At 38.4% G+C, this 12,050-nt stretch overlaps 1 protein-coding gene across 4 annotated transcripts in view; it reads right to left on the bottom strand.

The window, feature by feature from the left end:
- The window catches only part of LRBA (LPS responsive beige-like anchor protein), a 368,802-nt gene that overhangs the window by 43,448 nt on the left and 313,304 nt on the right, over positions 1 to 12,050 (bottom strand). For all 4 annotated transcript variants that reach the window (XM_074540769.1, XM_074540771.1, XM_074540770.1 and 1 more), the window contains one exon: positions 11,828 to 11,995. In XM_074540769.1, the coding sequence (XP_074396870.1) occupies positions 11,828 to 11,995 (168 nt within the window). The remainder of the gene's footprint in view (positions 1 to 11,827; positions 11,996 to 12,050) is intronic.

Here is a 12,050-nt window from a genome sequence, read left to right as displayed (position 1 = left end):
ACCTTGAAATCTGGTATGTCTTTTAATGCCCAATAATACCTCTGGAAACTATACACTTACATGGTGCCAACAGTGAGGGAAAATGATAAGAAACACAAGATATCACATATTGATGCACAGTATTTCAATACATTCATCATTGCAAGAGCTCAAACTGATGCAGATCAAGTATAAAATACTGTACTCAACCTGCCAGTCAAGAGGCACTGTCTATTTTCACATAGTGTCTGTCAGACCTGGTGAAGCTGCTGGCCAGTGGAACAATGGTTTTGCCAAACCCTGCCTCAGAGGATCACAAATTCTCCATTTTCAGTCTTAACAGACACTGTTTATGACCTAGTTAGAGTTTGTCGTCTTTACTGGTGTTTTCAGAAATCCAAAAGAAATTTGAAGAACTGTTGAGTAAAGGCAACAACACTTGGACAAATATGTCTAGACATTGTGGCTAGACTTCAGAAAAAAAAAATCTTCTGCATTCTTTCTGGCTACCATGAAAAAAAGGTAAAGGTTTCTCTTTTTAGTTTCCACATTTTGTAATAATGACCAAGAGAGTGTACTAGCAAGCCCAAATGATTCCTTCCTTTTCCCAGATTGTATTCAAAGTCAATCCAGATGTCAGCTCCACATTCTGATGTCTCAGTCAGAAGGATCACATACAGAAGGATGCAAGATGACCTCCCTCTGTCAGCAGAAATGTGACGGAGTCAATCCCCATCTCTCAATTTATGTAACAGCATAAAGAGCCACCAGATGCCACTCAGACTTTTGTTCAACTTGTCAAAGAAAATCAGGTAGGACCAGAGAATCTTTTTCTCAGAGATATAATTAGTATCTCCTTTAAGAAAAGAACCTACCTGCCATTCACCTGAGAAAATACAGTAAAATGCCCATCAGTCAGAAAGTCACCATCCACTTCCTTTCTAGTGAATTCTAGCCCAGCCTCTAACTGAGCTTTCTTGAAAATAATTATTACCAGTATCAGTCAGTATTACTAAGAGACAGCTCCTCCAGCAGTAGAGGAAGGGCATGTGTTCTCACACTGCTGGATTCCTCTGGAGCACACAGCCATTCACACGACCGTAGGTAGGAACATTTGGGAAATTTGCACAACCGGTTTCACATCTATTAAGGACACCATATAACTGGTAAGACATACATAACCTTTGCTTGAAAGACATTTTTAGCTTGACAAACTCTTATCACTGAAAGCAAGATGTGTGCCACAAAGTAAAACATTGTACAATTCCACATTTTATTTCAGTGTTTCTCAAATACCAAAGTAAAACAGCCTTTTTCCTGTTAATAATCTACAAACTCAAAATTTTGGTAAGGCCAGAATTGTTCCAGATGCTACAACAAGAAACAATAAAATTAAACAAGGTAAGCAACTGTTTACAATAATTCACAGAGTTTGCATCCCAAACACATACTTATGTAACATTGTATTTGGAATGTTAATTAATTTAGAAGCATGAAAGCTATAGGGAAATTTCCTAAGTTAACATTTATCTGACTGTACCCATTTCTAAAAAGCCTCCTAGGTCATCTCCTCTTCTGCTGGGGTATGGGAAGGGGAAAAGGAGAATAGGGAAGCAAATTGAAAGAAGGAAAGTAAAGAACTTGAAAACTTGGCTTAGCTATAATGTGGTTCCTGGCCACTGTTTAGTAAGGCTATTTCCAGTCTCTGAACTTACCCTCTCATCTAACTGTGAAGAAAGTTAATTCAACAATATGTAGTACCCATCAAATACGGCTGTAAATTTTTTGGGAAGGAGGGTGATGGGGAGGTTGAACATATGGATGCAGTTAAGGTAAAAACAGATGTTTGTTACTTTTCTTTGCAGCAACACTCAGAAACTAAGTCAAAATTGCTTTTTTTTCATGTTTATGTCTGAAAGAACTATAAAATTAAATATGAGGGAGGGCGGGTGGAGGGGGAGCTGCAGTGAGTGTCACAGAGAAAGAATGAAACGGTCTCCAGTTTTGAACTCAAATTCTCAAATGAAGGCCCATAACAGTTAAAAGGCAAGACATACACCATTTAACTCCAGATTTAAGTACCTTTAAAGGGACTAGCTCAGAGTTGCTTTCATCATGCCTCCTCAGACACAAAGCACCAAACTGAGGAGTCCAGGGGCACAGCACACCCATGTCAAAATGCATGCCTTGATCTGAGGGTACAACAAGCTACAACCTCCTCATTTGCTACTAAGAAGCTGCTCTCAGCTCCTTTACAGTTCTGCACCAAAGTATTCCCACTCACTTCCCAAATCTCTACAATCTAGTTGCCAAACATTTGAAACCCCAGGTGAAATAACAGCATGCAGTGTAATATATATTCTTTCAGCACACATGTCAGGGACAGAAAACGTTTTGGGTTCATCCTCCATCTTTCTGCCCAGTATTTACGTCCAGAAAATAACAGCCCTTGCAAAAGTAATTATTTTGGCTCTCTGCCGCTCCTACCTCACTTTTCAATATTCAAAAAGGTTTACACACATGTTCCTCAGTGATTTCTACTGGCTTGAGTGATATGCAATTATGATTACTTGCTTTCCCCTTCCTTCCACCCAGATGTTGCTTTAGAGCATCAGAGAACACAGACTGTTTGACAGGGAAGTTGAATGGCTCAGCGGCCAACCAAGGAGCTCCTTTCCCTACGGACAATGATTAAAATCAGCTCTGGTAACAAGTGATCAGAAAACCCCCTCTGATCAGAGACAGCCAATTACACCTACAGGAAAATTATTTAAATTCCTCTAGGACTACAGGAATACAGATAACACTAGCCAGAGAGCAAGCACAATTCATAACAATAGATAAAATTGCTGGAAAGAGGCACAAGATTGTAAAGAGAAACTCTTTGTAGCACCATCTCCCCTGTTTCCTAACAATCCCTATTAGATCAAGATTGTGAAAAATGGGCAAAATGCTTTTCTAACAGAGGCAATGTATATGCTGTCTGACTGTACACCTGCCCTGGGGACATTGCACTACACTTGACCCAAGGAAAAAATACAGCACTCAAATGTTAGTATCATAAATTCACACACTCCCATTTGCTATTTTAAAAATGAAATGAGCAGCCTAGTTTCTTCATGTCAAACCAGAAAATTATTTCTCTTGTTTTGACTTTACAAATCAAACATTTTGTTCTGAATCACTTCCATATTTTGTTTTCTCATTTCATCATTCACTTAGTATACTGATTTAAGAAAACTGTGTGTGCTACCTTTGAAATCTAACACACAGCAGGGAAGAGAATGGAGCAGAAGAAAGGCTAAGGAAAAGACACTACAAGACCAAGAGCTATCTATTGTTCTCTAGGTGTCATTAAACCTGACTGCAGAATGTTTGTGATGTTCCCTCTGCTAACCAAGCCGAATGCTGAAGGCTCCTGTTGCTGCCCACTGATCCAGGTACAGCTCCAAGCCCAGCACCTCAGGGTTATGGCTCCAGAGCCGAAGCGTGGGCAGAAATACTGTCAGCAGCCTGCAGAGAGGGGCCTTATTAGGGCACACGAGCAACTTGGGATGGAGCAAAATGTGCACAACACAACCCCTGCCTGTGTGTTAGCGAGGTCTGCAACAAAACTGTGGGCCTCATTACACAAAAAAACTACAGATACATGGAGAAATTAAGGCCATCAAATAGAAATTCAGCTTTGTTTTTCTTCCTGCTTTGTACCTTCCTCGTAAGAAATATATCTGCTGCATAATATATTTCTTTTCTTCTTATCACCCCCCAGTTTCACCTCCTTCTGCCTGAAAATACCAGAAAATATCCAAGTTCTGCAAATACCAGAATTGTCTAGAGATTGGTTACTGGTCTAACCACTTGTTGTTTATAAAATCCATATTGCAGATACATGGATGGGAAGGGGTTACCCTAAGCAGGATTACTTTTTTTTTCCTCAAGCTGTTTGAAATCAATATATGAATAATACATTATCCTATTCACATCAGAAAAGTGAAGAAAGGAGATCTGCATAGGATGCCTTCCACCATATCTTTACAAACAAAAACACTAAACCAGCTCTTAAACTACAATAAGGAATTTTCTGTGAGAAAAAAGAAAAAATGAAGTCTTTTTGTCCAGACAAATCAGTGTGACAATTACATGGCACTCATTAAAATAAAACAGGAAGCAATCACAGTTTGTGAGAATACAAACAGCAGCCCCTCAGGGCCGTGCAAGTTGCCCCAATGTGAATCTATACATTCCAGGCATATTAAGCAGAGGTGCAGCCCGGCCTGGCTGCAATCTCCAGCTCACGCAGCTGTCCGTCCACTGCAGCGTAATCCCAGCTGCCAATCTGAAAGAAACCAGTTAGTCAGAGCAGACACAACCAACAGAAACAAATGTCACTCAATAATGTTCAGAGGCTCTGGGTTCATGGATAATTTCAAACAGTATCTCTGTCTGGAACATTGATGTGCTCATTCAAAACACCTAAATCTTTGGCTACTGGAAAGAAGCAGATAAAAAGCACTAGAACTACAAAAACAGGTCTGGTAGTACTTCAAAGAGACTGACAAAATAAAAAGGGAAACGAGTCTAAAAGGAGAGTAAAGATCAATTTAAGGACCTGCAAATAAAACTGGAGTCGATACAAGCAAAAGCCTAAGCTGCTCTGGAATTAGTTTTTAAAAACACAACAGTTTCTGTTTTATTTGAGCACCACAACCAAAATCACTTCCTCCTTCTCTTTTCTGTGGCAGCTAAAGACTTCAAGAGAGCGCATCAGTGCTTTAATTTCAAATCAATAATTATCACAGAGAAAGTAGTGGCACTGCCATGCACAACACCCTCAAACTTCAATTTCTGGCATTATTCATTTGCTTCCCTAAATAGCTAAACAATCCCAAATTTTCTTATATTAAACCTTTTCCTCTGGAAAAAAGCAATCAATTCCAATCTGTTAGCAGTCCACAGAATTTCCTAAACACTGATGTCATCTCTATTTATTAAATAAGAAAGCTTCATTAAAATAAAACATTTCAATCTGAAGGAATTAATACACAGATGTCAAAATCCAAAATGTAGTGGTCTTTAAACTGTCTTCTCTGATCACCTTTCAGAATCTGCAACAATTGTGAAAAAGAAATAAACAATTCCTTTTCTTAAGCTATGAAATACATTTATTTAAACTCTCATAACCACTACCTGCAAGATCAAACTTGCTCTTTCCAAACTATGGGTGCAAAGCTATCTCAGGGTTTTCTACTGCAACAAATGAAATTTCTGTTGTTATTTAATAGAATGTAGCATTTAACTGAGACTTTACTTTTAAATAACTGCTTGAGAAAAACACTTCCAGCACGACCACAAGCTTTGTCACTCAAGCAGTAGCTATTTATTAAGTATAACTAATAATTAAAATAACAGATTTTGGTAAGTAAACACTACACACATCTATAGCCACACTGATGCCTAGGTTAGACACACTGGGCTGCAACAAGGACATAGAATGAAAATAGTCCAAACAAAAATATTTAGTTTCCCAATTACTATGAAAATCAATACACAGACCATTCAGATAGCATAAAGAGGCTGCAAATAATCAAAGCATGTGGATGACACAAAAAATTCTGTAGCCTGTTCACTTCCATGTTTCTTTCAAGGCTAAGCGACTTGGTGTATAACTGTAACTATTATATACAAGTGCATCTCATCCTTTCCACATATGGAAGAGGAAAACGTACTTTAAAAATGGAAACAATTTATATCAAAAGGAGTTATTTTTAAAGCATTATGAATATCACTTTTAATCCTACCTTGTTTAATGCTAGCCAAAAAACATGTCAGGTAAGACTGACCAGCTAGGCACAAATGAAAATGTAAGGAGCCCAGGGGGTCTCAAGACCTCTCTGGCTCTTATAGATCCTCAAGGCAGGTCAAGCAAGAGGTGAGGGAACTGACTGCACTGAAAATTTCTATCCCTTGAATTTCAATCAAAGGCTGAGTGAAAAAAGCACTCAGAGCTGAAGAAATAATTCACATGTGTTACCTCCTTCCAAAAACTTTACTACTTCCTGCCAGTTTTTTAAATCCTTATACGTGGAGCATCCCAGTCCTAATTTAATTAACTCTAAAATATCTCTTCTTTTTCTGCTGGATAGAGAAGCAGAATCAGCAGGTAAAATTACAATCTACCCTGTAATGAAGACTAAAAGACAACAACAAAGTCAAATATTTTTCTGGATCAGAACCCAGCTGAATATTTTTCATGTCTGTTTGTAAGCACTGTAGTAAATATGTAAGCTAAGACAAAGGGCAATAAATCCCCATTCATCACATCAAACTCCAGGCTGAATGGAATCAAAGGAGTGCCACACCTCCCAGATAATTGCAGTAAGCACTTGCTTATGATAATTTTGCTCATTTACTCCAACAACACAAGCAGGTCACAGTGTGAGCAGAGATGTGAGAACTAATAGGTAACTGATACAAACAGGTGGCAGGAGTGGTGCTCCTGTTATTTAATGCTCCTTTCCCCAGAAGGAAATAGTGCATCCTTTCATGGGACAGGCCTGATGCCCAGGCAGGCTGATTCCATTGAGCAGTGGTGCCTGCCCTCACAGGAGGCCCTGCCTCTGTTGCACACTCCTACCATGGGTACCACCCCAGGAACAGACCAAGGCATGGGCTTGGATGCATTGCCAAGTCCATATCTCCTCAGCCATTAAATCACTGTACAGTCCCTTAAATACAGCCTTCTTAATTCCAGTTCCATACAGGGGTATTTTTATACAGATTTGCAATTAAAACGAGACCAAAATCAAACATTTATTTGGCTTTTCCCACTGTTCCTTTGCTGTACAACACCGAACATGCCACCTGTGCAGCACAGAGAGACAACTCAAAGATGGTTTCTAAGGTACTTTGAATGCTGCCTGAGTGAATTTGTTACTTACCAAATACAGCACATGGAAATTTACTGCTCTGTGACAGTTATGTTATAACCATTTTACCCTACATTTTAAAACTCATCACAGCCACAACAAAGACTGCTGCCCAACCTGCCAAACCCAGACTGATCATTTTCCCAGCTATTTAGTAAATGTTAACTCTGTTATAAATACAAGTTGTGTTTATACTCCGTGAAAGATTCACTGTTGCCAGGGTTCTCCAGCTAAGCTAGAGCTGAAATATGCTATTAACTCCCACCATGACCAGACCTAAAGAAGAGGCCAAAAATGCTTTCTCTGGGATAAGATATCAGATCTGCTACTGCTGTCATGAAACTGGGGTCATGTAAACTAAACATCCTTGTAACTTCTTCTGGGCACAGAAGTCTTTCAAACTGTAAATATTTAAAAATAAAGTAAGACTCATAAGAGATAGACCTAAGATGCATAAAACTTACCCAAAGATATTAATCTTAAATAACATTTAAAAGCTATTATCCATTAAATAATTTTCCCATATGCCTTAAAACTGAAAATAAAGGAATTATCTTTATATATATAATCAGAAGTGGCACATTCAAATACCAAGCCAAATGCTATGTCGAAACTGATTCTTCATAATTTTTGAAACTCCTGAGTTCATATGGAAATGAAATATCACCAATAGAAAGAAAGGTGCCAAAAAATGGAGAAAGCTTGCTTCCTAATGTTAAACAGACGACCTTCATGTAACAAAAAGGCAGCTTCTCTTCAGAGGAAGAAGTACAACAGAACCATCTAAGGCTAAAAGCAAATCACTCTATGTTATTATTTAATGGGACTTATTCTTGTGGTTTTAGAGATATTATTGCTAATTTAAAAATTATTAGTCCTCCTTAATTTCTGACTTCAAAGATCATATCAGATGGTTTTGTTTTGTTTTTCAAATGTGGCTTTTTGATAAGCATGGTATAAAATTCAGGGTGCTTCTTGAAGGGTAGAGAAGTACAAATCCTATATACAAGTACCATTTGTACTTCCTGTAAAAATCAAGGATGCATTCTCCAAATAATATTTCATCTTCCTGCTACTAACTTTGTTTCTTTTCTTTGCTTTTATCCAGTGTTTACACTAACTACATAGGGATATCAGTGGAGAAATGCACTTTTAAGTAATAACTGAGGGCAGCCAGAGACAAGAGAAATTTCTGTTTTTCTGACCAACACACTGATGAAATACCCACCAATCAGTCCTAGATACAAATTATTTTGTATGCACTGTGCTTCAGCTCCTAATCAGTCACTTGTCTGAGCGACTTAGATCTAATTCTACTTTTTTTTTCACTCCATTCTTGGACAGCTATGGCAAAAAGAGAGCAGAATTTGTGATAAGAAGGTGCTGTGAATTCTCTCCAGAACAGCTGGATGACATTTGTCTGTGCTAAATGACTCCTTGCCCCTTCCATCCCGGCGAAAAAAGAGCCCTTCCACAGCAGATCTTGTGATTGGGAGTTCCACAGATCAAAACGTGGTGCTCAAGAGCAAGTCAACAGAAGGCAGCGACACAGCAGAGCTCTGCTGGCAATGCAGTGTTTTTCACCAGGATATTTACCGCTCGCCCACTGAACAGCAACTTCCCTCTGCAGCTGCCACCTCCTTCAGCAAAACACACAAGGAGCAGAGTCAATGACAGCACTACCAAAATGCTTGGAGGGGAAGAGGAGGAGGAAGGAATGGTCTCTGCAGGAAGAGCAGTGCACCAATATGCCAGCAAGGGTACTGGATCCCTTGCCTTGCTTCTCCTGGCTGCAGCTCCCTTCCCCCACTGGCTGCGACTCAAACCCCTCTCTCTTGATCTACTCCCCTCCCCCTGAGATTTGCCTTTGAATTATGCAAGCTTTGCACTCCCCAGGGTTTATCTGCCAAAAGGTAGCATGTGGCCCATGGTTTGCATTTTAGTTTAAAATTTTCTATTATGGCAGTCAGATCCTTTCAAAATACTTTACTTCCTTTATTCCCATAGGCAGAAAGAATGGCAGGAAAAAATTGTTCACAGCAGTATAAAAGGATGTAAAAGTTCTACGTTTTCAGTTAGAAAAAAAAAAAGGTGGAATATGGTTTTAATCAAGCAGTTTTCCTTCCTAGACGAGTACTTCCTTCTTGCAATATATATAACCTGACTGCCTATAAAAATAAAGGTGCCAGTCGGAGCCATTTAGGAGACCTAAGGAAATTCTGCATTAACCTACACCCCTCCACTCCTCAGTGCCTTCCACCATTGTTCTGTGTGTGGCCTCTTTGATGAGTCAGGTCACCAGTACCCATGTAGATATCTGAGAAGATGCCTCAGAAACACATGCATCATAGGCCTCTCATTGCTGATGTGGTACAGGCTCAGCACTATCTGTGTGGGGAAATTGCCAAGGTTTAAGCACTTGCTATTATTTCCATATGATACCTAAAAGCCTCCATAACTTGCAGCTCTCAGAATATACAGCAGCTTCTCTTTGGTTTAGGTTTGCAAATAAAAATACTTCATCTACTACTAAAGACCCAAACCTGAATCGTATCAAGAGGAAAAAGCTAAAATCATTTTTGAAACCAAGAAATCCAGTTTAATACTTGCCTGATAAAAAGATACTCAGTCTGAGGTGCTGTGGCTGCCTAAAAATACTGTAAATTGTCCACATCAGAAATTCATTTGAGTTCTAACCAGGAATTTGGTGGAGAAAAGAGGAGATATTTTTTGGAAGGCTGACTGAAGGAGAAAAATAAATGCTGATTGAAGCTGCTTGGTAGCACAGAATGTTAACACAGGTCCTCAGGGAGGCAGATTAGCAAGCAGGAAGAAGGTGAGGCTGTCAAAGGTGCATGACAAATTCATTTAGCACATAGATATAGAATGATTATGCACATAGAAATACACACAAACAGATTTTTCATTACTTTCATCTCTTCTCATAAGTAAAGCCACAGTAAGTCACCATTGGTGATAAGTCATTAAATTTCTGCAGTATCACTATTGCATCAGAGCTGATCATATGTGCCATTTAAAATTACATGTTCACATTTACATAATAATAAATAGACTGTACAAAACACATGTAAATGGCAAGGGATACTTAACTAAACAGGAGGCCTTTCACTGTTTTAGTGGCATGCTTAAAAATCCTAACTAAAAATATTCTATTGGGCAAATCCTTCTAGCAACTCAGAACAAAAGTGCTACAAGACACAATTCATTCTGCTGTCTGCATTCATCAGTGTGTATTTCTGACACCATCAGTAGCGTTTCAAAATTCTGCTGCTGCTAAGCTACTCCACACTATTGTGAACTCAACAACACTACAATTCTCCCTCTCCTGTTTTCATTTTTTAGTCAGTTCAGGCAGCACAGAACAATCAAAAATAAGAAACACTGTAGCAAAGTACTATAAAAAATGTGGCAAATTCAAAATATTTGGTAACAAAGTGAATGCCTTGCTGAGATGATCCACACTTCCAAATATTTGTAACTCCCCTGATCCTAAATTTTTTCAGGGTATAACAATAGTAAATCAGATCACAATAAATGTGATAAAAGAACTGTTCAAGAAAAAATTAAATCACACAAAAACTGTGTATGGAGACTGCTACTTTCACCAGTGTTACTTCAATTATTAGTTTAATAAATAAAGGTTCAATGATGGTTCATTTAATAGCAAAATTTAGAACAATTTACATACAATACCCAGCCTAAATTTCAGCTCACACTTTAACCAATCACTTCAAGAGTCTAATAAATACTCCCAAAAGGTAAGAATAATTCCATGCCAACGTAGAGTGAACAAATCCACTATCAGTGAATTGAAAACATGTCACAGTGAACATCTAGTAGATGACTCTTGGGTCAACAATTTTTCCAAATCCAGATATTTTTTCTTGTAAGCCACGTGTCCCAGTATCCCTCTTCTTAAATCAACTAATGGTATTTATGTGCAACACATGTGTTTTAGGTTTAAATAGACTAAGATGCAGTTTTCAGACTGATGGCAAGCTATGTAATGACAACATTGAGCCATCACTTTGGTATTAAGCCAGTGCCTGTGTCACCTCTAAATAAAACAGTTGATAAGATTCATATTGCTTTGTTTTCATGGACTTTGAATATTTTATAACAAGGTACTACTTACATTCATTCTATAATTAATAGACTTGCAGCTATACTTGGTACCAATAGAGTGTCTGAAGAGAGGACATAAAATCAATCAAAAATCTATTTCAATCATGCCACCTTGCCCTTATTTAAACAGCTGGTTTAGGTGGTAGAGGAGGAACTTTCAAACACACAATATTCTGTGAGATACTTTGGCAAATAGATTTTCTGAATGATGCTGAGTCTGCTGAGTAAAGCTACTGATCTTTGCAATGCTGAAATATTTTCTTTTGCATCTGAAGAACACAGGCCAGGTTATTTTAATTTGATAGCAAAGCTAATGAAAATATCTGAGGCTACAAAAGTCTGATGCTTGCTACATATGCAAGACTGCACTTAAGTGTTAAAAAGTAAAGTAAGTAAAAAAAAAATCAGAAGTAAATTCAGAAGCACAAGCCAAATCAAGGTTGTTCACTGCCTCTAAGATCCAGTATCAGGGAATAAAATGACTGAACTCAGCAACTGAAGCAATCCTTGAACTTTTATTTTTATATTGGCATCCAGCTTGGGCTGAAATCCAGGTGCACAAAGTTTAAGAACAACTTGCATCCTTGTTCTACTAATTCTGCATGCTGTGACAACTGGTTCAGGCACCTTGCATTTAACTGGCCTGTGGCCAAACCACAAGAAAACACAAAGAAACTGAACATTCACCAGAAGCCTTGAACAATGTGGAGTCTTTACAGTTTCAACACTGCAGTGGTAAATGAAGCCTTTTCTGTATTTATAAAGTACAAACTTACCTCTCTCAGTACAGAATCTGTTATTGAACTTAAATTAACAGCTCCTTCATAAGTCAAATAGTAGAATACATTCAGGGACCTAACAGCCTCTGGCCCTTGCTGTTTGTAGCCAAAAATCAGATCAATCCACTGGTGAAGCTGGCAGGAGACAAACTCACTTTCTAATGCCTGTGAAAAAAACACACACAAAACAAAAACTTGAGTTTGCCAGATAGTCATCATT

This window comes from Zonotrichia albicollis, chromosome 5 (assembly GCF_047830755.1).
Source record: "Zonotrichia albicollis isolate bZonAlb1 chromosome 5, bZonAlb1.hap1, whole genome shotgun sequence".
In the NCBI taxonomy this organism is placed as follows: Eukaryota; Metazoa; Chordata; class Aves; order Passeriformes; family Passerellidae; genus Zonotrichia; species Zonotrichia albicollis.
The sequence above is the reverse complement of the archived record's forward strand: the minus strand, read 5'-3'. Positions and strand labels throughout refer to the sequence as shown.